Consider the following 20,373-nt stretch of genomic DNA (forward strand, 5'->3'; position numbering starts at 1 on the left):
TATCAATTGTTAGTTGTTCAACATCAGTTGAATAAAATATCTAGGAGTTGCATATATAGACTTAAATAATTGTCCTCCTTAAACTAGTTTTTTGGGTTGAATTAGGTACAAATCTTATTCTTAACACAGTATCAGAGTTCAGGTTCTACTGTTATATATTTGACTGTCTATAGTTGGATCACCGTTATCTTGTGAACTTCACACTCCATATGTTCATTATTGAGGGTGTGTCAGTTATCTCACACCTGTTTAATAAAATTTCTAAAAATTATGAACAATCTTCTTTTTTAAAATAATTTTTAAAGTTAAGTTAAGTTAAAAATCTAAATATCAACTACATATAATGAAAGATGTACATAAAAGGGGACCAATGGGTCCAATGTTGGATGATCATTGTCGAGGAGTCAACCTCAATGTTCTTTTACAACCATCCAGCGTTAGACAGGCATCATTTCAAAAGTTGGATTTTTTTTTAAATAATAATAATAATAATTTGAAGAATTTTAAATCGAGGGGCCACTTGGGAATTATGGATTTTTCTTGCACGCACGCACAAAAAGTCATATCCCATTAAAATTGTATTTTTACAGATATTAATATAATTTTTCAAAAAATATTTGCATTAAATTATAATTTCTTTTCCCCGAAAATTTATGTATAATGGTTAGAAAGTTAATAGAAACTGGTCATATTACAATAATCAGTAACACTATAATCCGTTTTATCAAATCCAACTTTTTGATCGAGAAGATGGTTTTTTTAGACTATACACTTGAAGATGTTATTTTCTTAAAAAAATAATTGATCAGAGTTATTTTACAAATTTATCCGATAACATAAATACAACATCCGACCATGCATGAAATTTTATTGCCTTTAATTCCCTCGAAATTTATTGTGGGGTGCAAATGAAAAAATTCTTTGAAAATATATACTCCTATATGTGAGATTTTCCCCTCAATCATTCATAATTTTTAGGTCGGTGCATTTCGATTTTATTTATAGGCTAAATCAGTCGACTCTCTCGTCACAGTTTGTAATTTTTTTTAAAAAATAAATTTCTCCTAGGTATTTCAATACATAGAAAATAGTTATTTTTAAAAACAAAAACACACAGTAAGTCTTTTAGAAATAATTTTCTCGATTTCATAATAAAACTTATATTATCTGTAATTATATTGTAAAGAGTTAACACACACGTGTGAGATATGAGTGCGAATGCCACTCCCCTAGCTTTTTTACCATATCATTTTTGTCAATTTAGAGACATTTTCATTAACTACTCGAGTGAAAGTGGAATTAAAGGTTACAAATTAAGGCCATAATTAATTATAATGTCGCACATCTTTTTCCACCATATTTGGCTTTCAAATCACTGAGAGTTGAGATAAATAAATATCATAATTGACCCTAAAACTATCAAGGATCAATATTTATGTTAATTTCAAAGTTATAATTATTTGTTAGACTATGAGGTTTATATTGATCAGTAATATCATTTAAAACAATAAAAGTTTCAATCTAAAAATAAATAGTAAAATTTATTCATCTACATTTTCATATTGTCTTGAAATTGCATTAATTTATTTTACAATCTCTTTCAGAGAATAAAACGCAAAATGTTCACATGTTAGCTATTATTATTTTTGGTCCCTCTATCATATCCATATTCCAATCAAACAATATAATATATATATATAAAACAAATTGAGTGGATATATTGTGAGAATTTTTCACATATCTATTTATATGAGATGTGTCAACTCGACCTATATTTAACATGAAAATTATTAATTTTAAAATAAAATATAATGAGTAGGCCGCATGTGAGACGGTCTCGCTGGACTTGTATCAGTGAGACAGGTTGACCCGATTCATATTTGGAGTGCGAATTAATATTTTTGGCATCGAGTCGGATAAGAAATTCGTCTCATAAAATTGATTTGTAAGTCGGTCTCATAGGATTTTTTTATGAAATATGATACTTTTTTCATAAATCAGATTTTGTCGAAAATATGTCTCACAAAATTGACTCGTGAAACGGTCTCGTGGGAATTTTTTGTATAACAAATTAGCCATACAAGAAGGGGATACATCAATTTCATTCTACATGTATACTTATGTATGTTTAAGAGGAAAGATTGATTAATCAACATTCCACAAAAAACATAATATTTTTGAAAAAATTAATTAGTGTTCCCCGAAACATTAATCTTAGCCCAATATTAGAAGAAAGACACCTAATAAAGGGAGACAAGAATAATTAGCATTAGCAAAAAGACCANGGACCACCAAACTTTGGTGGCATCGACAAATCAAACCACCCCAAGCCTTGTAATTTTGCGAATCACAATTATTCCTGCCGAAACCAAAGAATAGTGTAATGTAGCTCACATTTCTCATACAAAACATACATACACACAAAACAAAAGGGATCGATTTATCCAAGACACACAGCACTTAATTTATGCGTCATATAACATACTATAACTAGTTCTTTTCTTGTGTGTGAGTTATGCCTATATTTATTTTTTGCATGTCAAGGACCAAAAGAGTTTTGAGTATATGATTTTCGCGATATGAGAAATATAGGCGTTAGTACGTTGATCATGTGTCGCGTGTGTATTTATATTGAACTTGTTTTTGTGGTTTTAATTTAGGTTTATTTAGGAATTTTTTGTAGTTTGATGGGGTAATTTTGTTAAAAAAGAAGAAGGAAAACATTAAATTCTGTAAAAGAATAAGTAGTATAAATATACTGCCAAAAAAATGAGACCGGAAAGTGGTGTGACGTGTGGTAGGCGTGCATGGGAAGTACCTAAAGTGATGTGTAGTGTGTATTTTATGTTTTCCACTATAGTCACAATTATCTTGAACTGTAAGGTTCTATTTTTGGCTCCTATGATGAAGGAAACACTGAGGTATTTGGCAGGAATCGCTGGCCCTAGCGGCTATGGTTCGAAAACAACTGCCGAGGAAATCGCGAGAGATTGCTGTGGTTCAATGCCTGCTGATTCTCAACTCACTGCAATTGTCACCGGTACTCAGTCTTCAATTATCTCATGTTTACACACTTTTTTTTTTTTTTTAAAGAAACCAATTTCAAGAAGAAAAAAGAGAGGATATTTGTTGATGTATTGGAAGATTTTTTTTGTTGGTTTTCATGTATATATGTTGAGCAAGGATTTGTTGGCTTGGGAAGAAACATTGAACTATTAATTTCAAGATTTTTTGTAGCTTTTTTTTCTCCCTAAAAAGACAATATTGTTTCTGTTCTTGGATTAATGATCCACTCCATTATTGTGAGGATCTTGCTCTTGTTAAAAGTACAAAACGATCGAATTCAAATTAACCATATTATCTTCTTCTACCTCAAACTCGGAGAGAAGCCCAGAAACAGACATTTTTCCGCTGAGTTTTTGTTTTATTTTGCATTAAAAAGATTCATCTTTTCTGCATAAGTTAATCCCTTTGGACCAATTTAATTTTTTAAATTCCTTCATCCAATGAATAAAGCATGCTTGCATTTTAAAATGGGCATGCACTTTCCGTGATTCTAATTAAATTGCATCAAGATCACATACTTTTGTCTCTACTTAGAAACAGTTCTTTCTCCTCCATTATAGTAAACCATTTCTTTCCAGACATATGTGAGCTGATCAGTACTACCAATCATTTCGTGATCTTACAATATATAAATAAATATAAAATTCAACTGCACTTATTCATTAATAATTCTAAACTAATTATGTAATTTTAATGAATTTCTTTTTTATATGGTTAATTATAAGGTGCGACATCCGGTATCGGTGCCGAAACGGCAAGAGTGCTGGCCAAAAAGGGTGTGAAAATAATAATTCCGGCAAGGAATTTGAGGAAGGCAGAAATTGTGAAGGAAAATATAAGGAAAGAAAATCCGGAAAGCGAAGTAACAATAATGGAGATAGACTTGAGCTCATTTGCTTCCATCCAGACATTTTGTTCCGATTTCTTATCTTCAAGATCACCACTCCATATCCTCATGTATGTATGTATCTATCATTATTTCGTTTTTGGCCTTTTCTTTGTATTTTTTCCTGGCTATACTTTTATATTTGTCTCTTCCAAAACGTCACCGGACCGTGTAGCACGATCACTTTCATTTTTCGTCTTTTTAGTACTGCACGTTTTCATTTATAATCATGTTATCAGTCAATTCACGATTTTAGTTCATTAACTATTTTTTTTTCTATTTTAGTTTTTTTACTGGTATTAACATGACAGCGGACATGTCAACAATATCTATCATCACATCAATATCATTTTGTCCGACAACACATCATTACTCTCATGGAAGATAACCAAAATCAATTGGTGGACAAAGACGGTACATGAGCAAAAATAAAAATAGAACACATATAAATTTTAAGAAAAAAATATAATTTTCTCGTTGATTTATATCGAAAGACAATATAGAACTTATACATTAGTTAAAGAAAATTTACATATATATATATATATATATCATGAGAACTGATGGTATAACTGTGCAGAAACAATGCTGGCAAATATTCACACAAATTGGAGTTTTCTGAGGACAAATTTGAGCTGACTTTTGCCACAAATTACCTAGGTACCTATATTTTTATATATCAGTTTTTATTTTTCCCTCTCATTCTCTTTACTATTATTAGTCATGAATCAAGACTGTCGAAGACATGACACAGATGGACAATTTTTCTGACTTTGCTTCCATTCATTTAGGGATAATGTTTTTCGAAATCAAAATTGAATTCTTCGTATAGTGGGGACTTCTTTTTATGTTTTTGGTCGCTTCAAAATATATATAAAAAAATGAATTAAATTTGATACATAGTTTTGCTTTCGAAATATATTAAATCATTGCATGTCTATATATATTAGTTAAATGATTTATTTGTCTGTTTGATTTCTTTTTTGTCTTTGGAAGGTCATTTTGCGTTAACGGAGATGCTACTAGGAAAAATGGTGGAGACGGCATCGGAAACCGGCATTCAAGGGAGAATAGTGAATGTTACCTCAGTAATTCACAGCTGGGTTAAAACTAGTGATTTTTGCTTCACCCAATTGCTTAATCCTAAGAGGTAATCCTGCTCTAATTCTCATCTCCAAACAATGCAGCCGAATCACGATACGCCAAAATATCAAAAAGACAAATATATATGACCAAAAATATAATTTTCTCTCGATAATATTGAGTTTACTTTATATAGATTTTACACACATGTATAAAGCCGGGTGAAAATGATAATGCTGCAGTTATAATGGCACTCTCGCTTACGCTCAATCAAAGCTGGCCAACATATTACATGCCAAGGAATTAGCAAGGCAGCTAAAGGTACATTCTTTATGAAATTATTACAACTTTTTCAAAGAATGGAGATTTGACGACGTACATATGAAAATCAAATTGTGGATGAGATTTTACTTTTATTAAGGCCATAAATTCAATACCATGTTTGATTATAATACAATGTACCGGAATATACGTATGAATTTAATGACAGGCGAGGCACGCAAACGTGACAATCAATGCAGTGCATCCAGGGATTGTGAAGACTGAGATTGTCAGAGATTACAGAGGATTTTTCACAGGCATGCATTCTTCTCTTTTATCCTTTTGGTGGATCTTGTTTTTTTGCCTTTTTGCATGCATGTAAGCAATTTTTACTTTTTGTACCAAAAAATTTCAGATTCTCTTTATTTTATGGCATCCAAGTTGCTGAAATCGATATCACAGGTTTGTCCGCTCACCTTTGTCTTTCTCCATTGGATCGATATCCATTTTTAACCACAAGATAATATTTTATCGCACTTCAAGAAAACCTCACCTGTAATTTTCTCCAAGTGTGATTAATTTGATTCATTTTTATCCAATATTACTCGAAAATCGAGTGTTCAGAATAAAGCATCAAGTAAAATTTAGTATGTTTTGCATCAGCACTACATCGTGTATATATTCTAAAAATACCTGATAAAAAAATAAAAAAACAAAACTAGTATGTGATTCGTTTGATAGTAGAAAAAGATTTAGCTAGCTTAAATCATGTACATTAATTCAAAATGCAGGGAGCAGCAACAACGTGCTACGTTGCATTAAGCCCACATATTGCTTGCCTCAGCGGCCGGTACTTTGTGGACTGTAACGAGAGTCGTTGCTCGGACTTGGCAAACGAGGAAATCGAAGCTCGGAAGCTATGGAACCAAACCCGGGCTTTGGTACAAAGGCGGTTGCTTCAACCACCAGGCCAAAATGTGGAATCTTCCGTCACAAATTGAAGCAACGTAGTTTTAGCTATATATGTACATAGTACTGCAATTGTATGTATATCCTACGCACGCGAGAGGGCAAATGATCACACGAGTAGTTTACATTTAGCCTTAGATGAATATAAAAACTATGAAGAATAAGATATCCTCAGAGCACAATAAGTGAGCTATATACGTTAAGAATAGCTGAGAATATAAGCTATTTGGGATGATCATAAGCAAAGCTTATATAGTTAATAAACGACATTTGTTTGTTAAAAATACAAAATGCAACGATTGAGCGTTTGCCGCTTGACCAAAAGTTATAGCTTTTGGTAATGGTGTAACTCAAATATTTTAAAATGCATAGCAGTCCAAGCGCCATGGTTCGATCGCTCTACCTAATATGGTTAATTATTGCACCTCAACAATCTCTTTCATAATAATTGTACTCTTTGCAATCAATGAGAATCTAACTCATGATCTTGTCTCTTATACTAATTGTAGGATCGACCGTTTGCTGCTTTATCAAAATTTATAGTTGGTTGTAATGATGCAAATCAAAATTTTTAAACTATATAGCAGTTCAAGCGTCATGGTTCGATGGACAATTATTGCATCGCAACACTGTTACATTATGCATGTTATTAACAAATGAGGATACTTTTTTTAGATAAATGTGGAGAGAAGATCGTTGTTCAAAATTTCCGACACAATTTACCTACGAAGCCACAAGACCAAGCGCAAAATAAGCTCCTTGCTAGCAAACCCATTTCGTTTATACGTTCACCGATTACGTGAATGAAGCATCAAGACTTGGGTATGGCGCCATGTTTGGGCCAGCTCATTTCCTTTTAAGCAGGCTCAACGACGAAAATATAATTGGGCTTTCCAAATTTAATGTCTAGTTGGACCTTATGAAAAAGGCCCAAGTTTGTTGGGCTGTATTTTGCAATAAAATATCAGGGCCCTTGACATCCTTAACTTTTTTTATTTATCTTACATATTACCCTCTATTAAAAAATTAACAAAAATTTATTTTATTGGTCAAAGATTTATATAGCATTCAATACTTACTCTTTTATAACATAAATAAATTGTTACAACTTGACCAAAATACTTTGGGTGTAATTTTTAATGTTTTCATAATTATTTTTTTAGAAGTTTAATAATTATTTAAATTAAATAAATTTTTTAAATATTTGAAAAACTTGATTTTAAATTTCGATCAAATTTGAATTCATTTTAATTAATTTTATTCGTGTGATTATAATCTATTAAATTCTGTATAATCAAACTGAAATAATAAAAAGGACACTACAATTTTATATATTAAAATTAAAATTAAAATATTACCTATAGAAAAATCAAATATACACTTGTAATTTTGAATATATATGTTCAATTTTCATTTTTTTTCTTCATATTTTTACTATTTTTTTGTACATATAGGAAAAAAATCAAATAATTGGCTAATCATATTTTCTACTTTTTAATTTTTTGATTCATTTTTAAAAGAAACTTTTTGAGGATATTTTGCATTTTTGTTATATTTTATTTTATATACCCCTACAAAGTTGAAAGGAAATTATGTAATTTTTAAAATTAAATAGATCTTTTTGTAATATTAGAGAAGCTCAAGGAAGTTATTGTTATTACTTGATTATATTACTATGTTATATGAGACTAAAACGAGAGTTTGGTAGGGGTGTCAATCGGGTGGGTTGGGTCGGGTTTCGGGTCAACCCGTGAATTTTTTTNAAAAATTTATCATATAAATATACATTAAATTTTGTTCAAACATACAATATATAAAAATATAGGTAATATTTTCAAAAAAAAAGAGTCCGCGTGTCAACCCGCGACCCAATCCGACCCAACCCGAAACCCGCCTAACATGGCACTAACTCGAATCCACCTAACTCGAACCCGAAAAACCCCAATCCGAACTTGATATTTTTCGTATTGGGTCGTGTCGGATTGACGAGTCGTGTCGCATTTTGACATCTTAGAGTTTGGAAACGTAGGGTGTCCAAGGGACGAAAGGCGGTTAACGTCTCAACCCTTGCCTATCTACTCTTTGTCTGGATCAGTACGTAGATTGGTCCGACTTTAAATTCCTCTGCGGTTGTTATTCGAGAACGAGTTCCGAGTGATCTGGTGAGTTTCTTTTTCCTCCCGTTATGTTTCGAATTTGGTTTATTTGTTGAAGTCACCACATTAGATTTTTAGGGAGAGAGTTTTGGTGTTTAACTAGTGCCTTTTTTTATTCTTCTCCGCTGTTTAAGTCCGTGGAATGCTATTCACTTTTAATTTTGTTACTATTAGGGTTTTAAGGACTGATTGAGGTTTGTTTACTTCTTGCGATCTAGGGTATACTGTTTTTTCTTGCTGTTGACTGAAGAAGATGGCGCATCAGGGCGGTGGTGGTGGTGGTGGTGCTGAGGCGCACGCCAGGTTCAAGCAATATGAGTATCGAGCCAACTCAAGCCTTGTCCTCACTACTGACTCTCGCCCTCGTGACACCCATGAGCCTACTGGGGAGCCAGAAACTCTCTGGGGGAAGATCGATCCGAAATCATTCGGTGACCGAGCTTACAGGGATAAACCCCCTGAGTTAGAGGAGAAGCTTAATAAGTCCAAGAAGAAAAAAGACCGGGAGCCTGCTTTTGATGCTGCTACTCAGCCGAGGAGTAAGAGGAGGCGACTTCAAGAGGAGAGTGTTCTCACTTCATCTGATGAAGGTGTTTACCAGCCCAAGACTAAGGAGACAAGGGCTGCTTACGAAGCCATGCTTAGTGTTATTCAGCAGCAGTTGGGCGGCCAGCCTTTGAATATTGTCAGTGGTGCTGCAGATGAGATCTTAGCAGTTCTTAAGAGTGATAATGTCAAGAATCCTGACAAGAAAAAGGAGATCGAGAAGTTGTTGAACCCTATACCAAACCATACTTTTGATCAGCTAGTGTCCTACGGGAGGCTCATTACTGATTACCAGGATGGCGGAGATGCTGGTGATGCTGCTGTTAATGGTGACAACGGCCTCGATGACGATGTTGGTGTTGCTGTTGAGTTTGAGGAAAATGAAGAGGAAGAGGAAGAGAGTGATCTTGATATGGTACCTGAGGATGAAGAGGATGATGATGATATCGCGGAAGTGGATGGTTCTGGTGCCATGCAGATGGGTGGTGGCATTGATGACGATGACAAGCTGGAAGCAAATGAGGGACTGAACTTAAACGTTCAGGATATTGATGCTTATTGGCTTCAACGAAATATCTCACAGGCTTATGGCCAGCAGATTGATCCGCAGCAAAGCCAGAATCTTGCTGAAGAGGTTCTTAAGATTCTAGCTGAAGGTGATGACCGTGAAGTTGAGACCAAGCTGTTGGTGCATCTGCAATTTGATAAATTTAGTCTCATCAAATATTTATTGAGGAACCGATTGAAAATTGTATGGTGTACTCGCTTGGCAAGGGCTGAAGATCAAGACAAAAGAAAGGAGATAGAAGAGGAAATGATGGGGCTGGGGCCAGATCACATTTCAATCCTGGATCAGTTGCATGCCACCAGGGCAACTGCAAAAGAGAGGCAGAAGAACATGGAGAAAAGCATTAGGGAGGAGGCTCGTAGGCTGAAGGATGAATCTGGTGGCGATGGTGAGCGCCAGCGTCATAAGCTAGTTGATAGAGATGTTGATGGTGATTGGTTGAAGGGGCAGCGGCAATTACTTGATCTTGAAAGCCTTGCCTTTAATCAAGGTGGGCTGTTGATGGCCAATAAGAAGTGTGAGCTTCCAGGGGGTTCTTGTAGATATCATAGAAAGGGGTACGACGAAGTTCATGTTCCAGCTTTAAAGCCAATGCCATTGGCTGCAGATGAAGAACTTGTGCAGATCTCTAACATGCCAGACTGGGCACAGCCAGCCTTCAAAGGAATGACCCATTTGAACAGGATCCAGAGTAAAGTTTACGATACTGCACTATTCTCTGCAGAAAATATCTTGCTATGTGCTCCCACTGGGGCTGGGAAAACAAATGTTGCTATGCTCACCATACTTAAACAGATTGCATTGCATATGAATGATGATGGATCCATTGATCATAGCAATTATAAAATTGTCTATGTTGCACCGATGAAGGCACTGGTTGCCGAGGTTGTTGGAAATCTTTCCAATCGACTACAGCATTATGGTGTCAAGGTTAAAGAACTGAGTGGAGACCAGTCATTGAGTCGCCAGCAAATTGAAGAAACTCAGATTATAGTGACAACCCCTGAGAAGTGGGATATCATTACTAGAAAATCCGGTGATCGCACTTATACACAGCTTGTGAAGCTTCTGATTATTGATGAGATTCATCTTCTGCACGACAATAGAGGCCCTGTCCTAGAAAGTATCATTGCTAGAACTGTGCGGCAAGTTGAAACGACCAAGGAGCACATTCGTTTGGTTGGGCTATCAGCTACACTTCCAAATTTTGAAGATGTTGCTGTATTTTTGCGTGTTCACTTAAAGAAGGGTCTATTCCATTTTGATAATAGCTACAGGCCGGTGCCTCTGGCTCAACAGTATATTGGAATCACAGTAAAGAAGCCACTGCAGAGATTCCAGTTGATGAATGATGTGTGTTATGATAAAGTGATCGATGTTGCAGGAAAGCATCAAGTGCTCATCTTTGTGCACTCAAGGAAGGAGACTACTAAAACTGCTCGCGCTATTCGTGATACAGCCCTTGCTAAGGACACCGTTGGTAAATTCTTGAAAGAAGACAGTGCAAGCCGTGAAATTCTTCAGTCTCACACGGAGCTGGTGAAGAGCAGTGATCTCAAGGACCTATTGCCATATGGCTTCGCAATTCATCATGCCGGGATGGTTAGAGCTGATCGTCAGATTGTTGAGGAACTTTTTGGAGATGGACATGTACAAGTCTTGGTTTCAACTGCGACTCTAGCCTGGGGTGTGAATTTACCTGCTCATACCGTGATTATTAAAGGCACTCAAATCTACAATCCTGAGAAAGGAGCATGGACAGAATTAAGCCCTCTAGATGTCATGCAGATGCTTGGTCGAGCTGGAAGACCTCAATATGATTCGTATGGTGAAGGAATAATTATAACTGGCCATAGTGAACTTAAGTACTATCTGTCTTTGATGAATCAGCAGCTTCCTATTGAAAGCCAATTCATATCTAAATTGGCTGATCAATTGAATGCCGAAATTGTCCTGGGAACTGTGCAGAATGCCAGAGAAGCTTGCAAATGGCTCTTGTACACTTACCTTTTTGTACGAATGGTACGGAATCCAACATTATATGGTTTGGCACCCGATATTCTCACTAGAGATCGAGATTTGGAGGAAAGAAGAGCTGATCTGGTAAAGCATATTATACCCATGCTCGTTTTTGTATTGTTTTGTTATTCTTTCTTAAATTTTTCGTAGTTGTTTACTTCCACTTGTTTCTGCGGTGATGGTTTTTATTTGTTACTTATATGAGAGCACAGGATTATGCATGCAGGCATTACCAATAGTAAAACTCTTGTGGTTTTCTTGCTTGTGTGTGAATTGCTGGTTACATGTCTGCCAATGTAAATTAGGTTGACTGATGGGGGTGCAACTAAAAAAAAGTGATAAAAAAAGGTGCCGGAGGCCGCAAACTCAATTCCTTTAAAAGGCTATAGGCCAGCCTTACATAAAGAGGAAGAATCGTGACTCTTGGATTTCTTAAAGTACTGAACTAACTTCAGTAGCAGAACTGTTGAATAGTAGAAGAAAAAACAGAGCTAAAAGGGTCTATTAGGTGACGAATTTTAATTCTTTTTTTTAGTCAGTGGGGAAGCCGGAGGAGGTGATTTGTGTATTTTCACTTAGGTCAACCGGCATTTTCATTTATTTATGTACAGAATTGCTGGCAGTCAAGGTTAAAGATAAACTACTTCTCATAAAAGAAGCAGATAGCTAAAAGGGGTCTATTATGTCAAGAATTTTTAATAATTTCTTGTTTTACAACCAGTAAAGAAGCCAGACTACATGAATACTTTATTTTCACTTAGGTCAATTGACACTGGGCATTTCATTTACTCATGCAGAGAATTGCTCAGTCAAGGTTAATGCTGAATACTGCTTGTAAATGTGAATAATTATTGCGTCTGCTATTTGTTGTTGCCACATCAACAGGCCGTTAGCAAACTTTTGAGCACACTTTCTTCTGTCTCCTTGGGTAGGTGAAGTTGGGCAATTTTGTGAATTGTCCTTATAACAGGCATTTGAGCATAATGACCGGCTGAAAGATGAGGAATAAGATGGTTACTATTATGAAATTGTTGTCTTTCTTTTTTAAGAACTGAAACTGCATCAAATAACATAAGTGCTTGCAATTTTAATTTTAGTATTATGTTCTCCCTAAAGTCATTCATTTTAGTATTCTGCATAGTTGTCAAGGCGCTAGGCGACGTCAAGGCGACGAGCCACTGCCTAGCCCCCGAACGCCTAGGCGACAAAAGGCGATCGCCTAGCCACGAGGCGATAATATAGAGAGAATGTATTATATATTTATGTTCTACTAAAAATCAACTATTAATAATAATGAACTATATGAAAACCTAAATATATAAAGCTTCAAGTTACAAAAAACAAAAATATCTCAATATTGTCGATAAATCAACACATTCAAATCTTATGCTAGACAATTTAATTTTTCCAAAACAATCTAGACTCAGATCAATCACTTTCTAATTCAATCATTTCATCCACATCACCATCCTCCATATTTTCATCAATGTCTGAATAATCATCTTTCAACACATCATCATCAAACTCTCCCTCGTCATTAGATTCTTCATCTACATCCATTGGTGATTGTAGAGCATGAGTAGTTTGGCTTGTCATCCGACATCTTCGTCCTCTCCTACCTTTGCCTCTAAAAGTTGAAGCTCCCCTATAAATAGGGTTCGAGGTCCGTTGTTGTCTAGTATGTCTGGTTTCTTCTTCTACTCCAGCAGCCTCTGCTACAACGTTCCATGTCAAAGTATCATCATCATCATCAAAAACAGGTTCCTCTCCAGCTTCCATCATTCCAATCAACCACTCATTATTACAATCATCAATATTCCTCAAAACTATAGGATCTCTTTTATCCTTCTTAGCCGCACGAGCCTTGAGTGTTTGATTGTACTTCACATATACCAAATCTCTTAGTTTCTTGTGATCGAGTCTATTCCTTTTCTTTGAATGTATCTGTGACACGAAACGAAACCATCATAAACTATAAATTGAAAAGAAAAGTGAAAGAAGTCATGTAATACCGTAATAGTATTTACTCACATGCTCAAATATGCTCCAATTCCTTTCACAACCCGAAGCACTACATGTGAGGCTAAGAACTTTGATAGCAAATTCTTTCAAATTTGGAGTACCATTGCCAAACATTTTCCACCAATCCGCTGAAAAAAAAATGTATCTCATCATTTTCATTTGATATTTAAGTATTTAACTATTTAACTTCTTGCAAAAAAAACACATACCAGGCGCCATTGGTTGGTCTTTATTATTCCTTGCTCTAATGGCAAATTCGTTGCCGAACAATGACTCCGAGTTCTTATATACCGGCAACTCCTCCATAATAATCTTATCCCTCACGTCATGGCTTGGAATCAATCTTTGTATGCATGCAAACAACCCATTTGTGACTTCTGCATCCGTCTCAACTTTCGGATTGTGATAGTAAAAATATGGGTTTAAGTAGTATCCTGCCGCGTGCAAAGGATGATGAAGCTGATTATCCCATCTAGCATCAATAAATTCTAACACTTTTTTACATTTCTCTCTGTTGTAATCAAAGGACTTGAGAATTGTTTCTTTTGCTCTGTCCATAGCTTCATAGATATAACCCATCGCTGGCCTTGTTTCATTGTCGGCAATGCGAAGAACCATCACTAGAGGACACATCACTTTAAGGGTGTATGTCACATTATTCCAAAATGAAGGCTTGAAAACAGTATCATTTGCCTTCTTACCCTTTATATCATTTGACCATTTACTTTCTATCCACTGTGTTGATATGAACATTCTCTTCAAAGCTTTTTGTCGTTTGTGGAGGCTTTGCAAAGTGAGAAATGTAGTAGCAAAACGGGTGACTCCATGTCTTGCCAGCTCTTTGTTTCCAGTNCGATTCGCCTGGAACGCCCATCGCCTGGAGAAAGGCGGATTCAAGGCGCTAAAGGCGCTCGCCCAGCCATGCACGTCGCCTGGTTGTCAACTAAGGCGCTGAAGCTCCGCCTAGCGCCTGAGGCGCACGCCTTTGACAACTATGGTATTCTGTTCTCTCTAAAGTCATAAACCGAATGCAAATAAATTGCACTCTGAGTTTATAATTTACCAGAGTTTTGCAGATCCAAAAATTGAGCTACCCAAGTAACCCAACTGTATCTTCAATCCACGAACGGCCTTTGAGCTGCTAACCCCTTCCACAATGTATTTGGAGTTGGCCCAACATCTCTGGAGGTGGCAGTTAATTGCATACCTTTGCAGGGACCTACTTTCTCAACCAAAGAAAGTAGACTGAATGATCAGATGTATAGGAAGAAAGTAGAAAGATCAGGGTTCTCTCCCATTCTGTCTGATTGCTTAATGTTTCTTGTTCAATTTACGTTTGGATTAATTTATATAAAAGATGTTTTGCTTTATTGAATGTAGTTTTAACCGACTTTGATGCATTATTAATCTATTGAGCGAGTCTTTATTTTCTCTGTTTCAGATTCATTCAGCAGCTACAATATTGGACAAGAATAATCTGGTGAAGTATGATAGAAAGAGTGGATATTTCCAGGTCACTGACTTGGGTCGAATTGCCAGTTATTACTATATAACTCATGGAACAATATCCACGTATAATGAGCATTTGAAGCCAACAATGGGTGACATTGAACTTTGTCGTCTATTTTCTCTCAGTGAAGAGTTCAAATATGTAACTGTGAGACAAGATGAGAAGATGGAACTAGCTAAGCTTTTAGACCGAGTCCCTATTCCAATCAAAGAGAGTCTTGAGGAGCCTAGTGCCAAGATCAATGTTCTGCTTCAAGCGTATATTTCGCAGCTGAAGCTCGAAGGGTTGTCATTAACCTCCGACATGGTTTTTATTACTCAGGTTTCAAAGCCGCATTGGAACCTATTTGAGTTTTCTGATTGGTCAAGAGTCGATGTCATTATAGTTAAATTGCAACTTTGCTCTTGTTTTCTGATTTTGACTCTTTTCTTTTGCAGAGTGCTGGACGTCTAATGCGAGCACTGTTTGAGATAGTTCTGAAAAGGGGATGGTCTCAGTTGACTGAGAAGGCTTTAAAATTGTGCAAAATGGTAGGCAAGAGGATGTGGAGCGTGCAGACACCACTTCGTCAGTTTCATGGTATTCCGAATGAAATTTTAATGAAGTTGGAAAAGAAAGATCTGTCTTGGGCAAGGTACTATGATCTCTCTTCACAGGAGATTGGAGAACTTATTCGTTTTCCTAAGATGGGAAGAACACTTCATAAGTTTATTCATCAGTTTCCGAAGCTTAATCTTGCAGCACAAGTTCAACCAATCACTCGCTCTATATTGAGGGTTGAACTAACCGTTACGCCCGACTTCCAATGGGATGACAAAGTCCATGGGTATGTGGAGCCCTTTTGGGTCATTGTCGAGGATAATGATGGCGAGTATATTCTTCACCACGAATATTTCATGTTGAAGAAACAGTATATCGATGAAGATCACACTCTGAATTTCACAGTTCCCATTTATGAACCACTACCTCCTCAGTACTTCATCAATGTTGTGTCAGATAGATGGTTGGGATCACAGACTGTTCTGCCTGTTTCATTTAGGCACCTTATTTTGCCTGAAAAATATCCTCCCCCAACAGAATTACTGGATTTGCAACCCCTTCCTGTGACAGCATTGAGAAACCCGGCTTATGAAGCCCTCTATCAACAATTCAAGCATTTCAATCCTGTCCAGACCCAGGTTTTCACAATCTTGTATAATTCAGATGATAATGTGTTGGTTGCTGCTCCTACTGGTAGCGGGAAGACCATATGTGCTGAATTTGCTGTTCTAAGGAATCATCAGAAAGGATCTGATAGTGTCATGCGTGCTGTCTATATTGCTCCTCTCGAAGCTCTTGCGAAGGAACGTTATCATGATTGGAAGAAGTTTGAAGAGGGCCTTGGAATGAAGGTCGTTGAGTTAACTGGTGAGACTGCAACTGACTTGAAACTCCTGGAGAAAGGTAATTTAGTTATCAGCACTCCTGAGAAATGGGATGCTTTATCTCGCCGATGGAAACAACGGAAATATGTTCAGCAGGTTAGCCTCTTTATTATTGATGAACTCCATTTGATCGGGGGTCAAGGTGGCCCTGTCTTGGAGATTATAGTCTCGAGAATGAGATATATTGCTAGTCAGGTAGAGAACAAAATTCGTATTGTGGCGTTGTCAACATCTCTTGCAAATACCAAGGATTTGGGAGAATGGATTGGTGCTTCCTCTCACGGTCTTTTCAATTTTCCTCCTGGTGTGAGGCCCGTGCCTCTGGAAATTCACATCCAGGGTATTGACATTGCTAATTTTGAAGCAAGGATGCAAGCTATGACTAAGCCTACATACACTGCAGTTGTACAGCATGCTAAGAATGGAAAACCTGCAATTGTATTTGTTCCTACCAGGAAGCATGCCCGTCTCACTGCTGTGGATCTCATGACATATTCTAACATGGACAGTGAGGAAAAATCAGCGTTCTTATTGAAATCTTTTGAAGAGCTGGAGCCTTTTGTTAGCAGGATTAGGGAACCTACATTGAGGGAGACAGTTCGGTTTGGTGTAGGCTATTTGCACGAGGGGATAACCGGCACAGACCAAGATATAGTGAAGACACTGTTTGAAACAGGATGGATTCAAGTCTGTGTGATGAGCAGTTCAATGTGTTGGGGAGTCTCTTTGTCTGCGCATCTGGTGGTGGTTATGGGAACTCAGTATTATGATGGCAGGGAGAGTGCTCACTCAGATTACCCAGTCACTGATTTATTGCAGATGATGGGTCGTGCCAGTCGACCTCTTGTGGATAACTCTGGAAAATGTGTCATTCTTTGTCATGCTCCGCGTAAAGAATATTACAAGAAATTCTTGTATGAAGCTTTCCCCGTGGAAAGCCATTTGCATCATTATTTGCATGATAATCTGAACGCAGAGGTTGTGGTTGGAGTGATTCAAAACAAACAAGATGCTGTGGACTACATCACTTGGACATTTATGTACAGAAGGCTGGCTCAGAATCCAAACTATTATAATCTTCAGGGTGTTAGTCACAGGCACCTGTCAGATCATCTCTCAGAACTCGTGGAAAGCACACTCAGTGATCTAGAAGCAAGTAAATGCGTTGCCGTTGAGGATGAATTTTTGTTGTCACCATTGAATCTTGGCATGATTGCTTCTTATTATTACATCAGTTATACTACAATTGAGCGGTTTAGTTCGTCTCTGTCTTCCAAAACAAAATTGAAGGGTCTACTGGAGATATTAGCTTCAGCTTCAGAATATGAACAACTTCCAATACGGCCTGGTGAGGAAGAAGTGATAAGGAAGCTAATCAATCACCAACGATTCTCCTTTGAAAGCCCAAAATTCACAGATCCACATGTGAAGGCCAATGCTCTGCTGCAAGCTCACTTCTCTAGGCAAATGATTGTTGGAAATATGGCAGCTGACCAGCAAGAGGTCTTAATTTATGCTTCTAGGCTACTTCAAGCCATGGTTGATGTTATTTCCAGCAGTGGATGGCTTAGCCTGGCCCTCCTGACCATGGAAGTAAGTCAGATGGTGACACAGGGAATGTGGGAGCGTGATTCGATGCTCCTCCAACTTCCGCATTTCACGAAGGAATTAACAAAGAGGTGTCAGGAAAATCCTGGGAGGAGTATCGAGACTGTCTTTGATCTGGTGGAAATGGAGGATGAAGACAGGCGAGAACTCCTGCAGATGTCAGACTCGCGGTTGATGGATATTGCAAGGTTCTGCAACCGTTTCCCAAACATTGATTTGACCTATGAGGTACTGGATAGTGATAATATAGGAGCTGGAGAAGACATTAGTGTTCACGTGAGTCTTGAGAGAGATCTTGAAGGACGGACAGAGGTTGGACCTGTAGATGCCCCTAGATATCCTAAAGCAAAAGAAGAAGGATGGTGGCTGGTTGTTGGTGATACTAAAACTAATCAGCTGCTTGCTATTAAAAGAGTTGCTCTCCAAAGGAAGTCCAGGGTCAAACTAGATTTTACTGCTCCTACAGAAGCTGGGAAGAAAACATACGCACTCTATTTTATGTGTGATTCTTATTTGGGCTGTGATCAAGAGTATAGCTTCACGGTTGATGTTAAGGAAGCAGGAGCTATGGAAGATGACAGTTAGAGAGAATGGTCTTACTGTTTATTGCAAACTGTTTTTGGATCATTGGATTTCTCCTTGCATACTCGTTTTGTTTGTAGTCTGTGGATGAACTTCATATTGTTTATGTTCGGTAATATGTTTAAACCATCTTTATAATCGAGTATTTTTTCTCCATGATGTCTAAACTTTTGACAGCAATGGTGGGTTTACCATTTGAAACTAAACTCTAGTCCCACTTTACTCGGCTGCCATAAGGTATCCAAAGTTGAACACATTTTCCAATGGGAACACAATCTTTTGGCACGACATTGCCCCTGAACTTAAAAAGGGTATGGGCCTTGTTAGAATGTCGATCACTGGTGAACTATGTATTTTGATTATTTGATAAGTCTTGGATGCAATAGTGTACGTATATATAATACCCATCTCAAGAGAGAAACCAACCCTAGCCCGAGTGCATGCTACAAGCTCAAAGGGACACAAAACGAACTCTTTCTCAACCCAAGATTTCAACTACTGCTTACAGTCTTTGGTTAAATTTATTTATGTAACTTATAAATTCGTGACTTTTAGGAGTTAATATGCCTTGAGATTTCATTTTATAAATTAGTCGTTAAGATTGTGGATATACATTGATCTTTAAAATTATATTAGGATGATTCAATATTTTTAAAACAACTTACTTTTCAATCTTATAAGCAATCTCATACCAATACAAGCTCTCAAAAAATAACATAAATTATTTTAAAAAACTTATAATTTATCTCAAACACCCTCTTAAATTTTAATGTTAGTATTTGTGAAGTTGTTAGATCCTGGAAAAACAAACAAATTGTATATCGTCGTTTACTTAACAGTTTGGTATAGTCATGTTGTAATGTTTTAAAAAAAAAAAAGTAACTTTGAGTAGAAAAAATGTTACTTTATTGTTGTTCAAAAGAACATATTTTAATTATTTAAAAAAACAGATTTTAATAAATAATGATGTCTCGAAAAAAATGGATGGTGTGAAAGGTATACATATGTGCAAGAATATATACAATAGTAAGGTTAGGATGTTCATTAAGAATGTTCAAGTCGATGAAGTAAGTTTATTTGTGACCAATTAATCACATGTTTTATTCTCTGTAAAATCTCTTGGGCGAATATGTCACACAAGCCATAAAACTTGTTAAGATTGGTTTAACTATTTGACATGATTTGCTGACTATTATGTTCAGTCCGAAATTTTATCCAATACGTTGCGCATCTATTGGTAACGACTACGGGTTCTCGTTGAAAAAAAAAAAAAAAAAAAAAAAAAAAAAAAAGTAAGGCAAGGGCTAAATGGCCAAATAATGCATCATATGTCAAAAAAGGTGTAATTCACACAAATTTTTGTTTTGCCTTTTAATAAAATTAGATAAAAATGGTATCCGCATTTCCTTAGGTTTTTTGAAATGAGGTGGTCTTATTTGGACATATTTTGAAAATATTTGTAAAATGCCTTCCAACAATCAGATAATTTTTCCAAAAATATTTCATACTCCACCACCATGATGATTTATTCTTCAACAATAAAAAAGGCATACGATAGTGTTAATGAAAAATTACCAGAAAATGCACTACAAAAACTTTCATATCCTACAAACTAAAAAACAAAACATTTTCTCTGAAAATTCACCCCAATCAAAATTTCTTGTAATAATAGG

The 20,373-nt window shown here is 36.4% G+C and overlaps 3 protein-coding genes across 3 annotated transcripts; 2 read left to right on the top strand and 1 right to left on the bottom strand.

Annotated features, from left to right (window-relative positions):
• Window positions 1-2,790: 2,790 nt before the first annotated feature.
• LOC140959820 (short-chain dehydrogenase TIC 32 A, chloroplastic) lies at window positions 2,791-6,512 on the top strand. The gene is made up of 8 exons (XM_073417841.1): window positions 2,791-3,040; window positions 3,792-4,023; window positions 4,533-4,612; window positions 4,949-5,102; window positions 5,278-5,356; window positions 5,526-5,613; window positions 5,712-5,758; window positions 6,088-6,512. The coding sequence occupies exons 1-8, from the start codon at window positions 2,827-2,829 to the stop codon at window positions 6,295-6,297; spliced, it is 1,104 nt and encodes a 367-aa protein (XP_073273942.1). The 5' UTR covers window positions 2,791-2,826; the 3' UTR covers window positions 6,298-6,512.
• A 2,162-nt stretch (window positions 6,513-8,674) lies between these two features.
• Window positions 8,675-18,854, top strand: LOC140960262 (DExH-box ATP-dependent RNA helicase DExH12-like). Its single transcript, XM_073418467.1, has 3 exons — window positions 8,675-11,638; window positions 15,018-15,407; window positions 15,524-18,854. The coding sequence occupies exons 1-3, from the start codon at window positions 8,675-8,677 to the stop codon at window positions 18,701-18,703; spliced, it is 6,534 nt and encodes a 2,177-aa protein (XP_073274568.1). The 3' UTR covers window positions 18,704-18,854.
• LOC140960263 (uncharacterized) lies at window positions 12,686-14,422 on the bottom strand. The gene is made up of 3 exons (XM_073418468.1): window positions 13,786-14,422; window positions 13,586-13,704; window positions 12,686-13,498 (listed from the first exon to the last, which is right to left on the bottom strand). The coding sequence occupies exons 1-3, from the start codon at window positions 14,327-14,329 to the stop codon at window positions 12,983-12,985; spliced, it is 1,179 nt and encodes a 392-aa protein (XP_073274569.1). The 5' UTR covers window positions 14,330-14,422; the 3' UTR covers window positions 12,686-12,982.
• Window positions 18,855-20,373: the final 1,519 nt, after the last annotated feature.

Source organism: Primulina huaijiensis, chromosome 15 (assembly GCF_012295235.1).
Source record: "Primulina huaijiensis isolate GDHJ02 chromosome 15, ASM1229523v2, whole genome shotgun sequence".
NCBI lineage: Eukaryota > Viridiplantae > Streptophyta > Magnoliopsida > Lamiales > Gesneriaceae > Primulina > Primulina huaijiensis.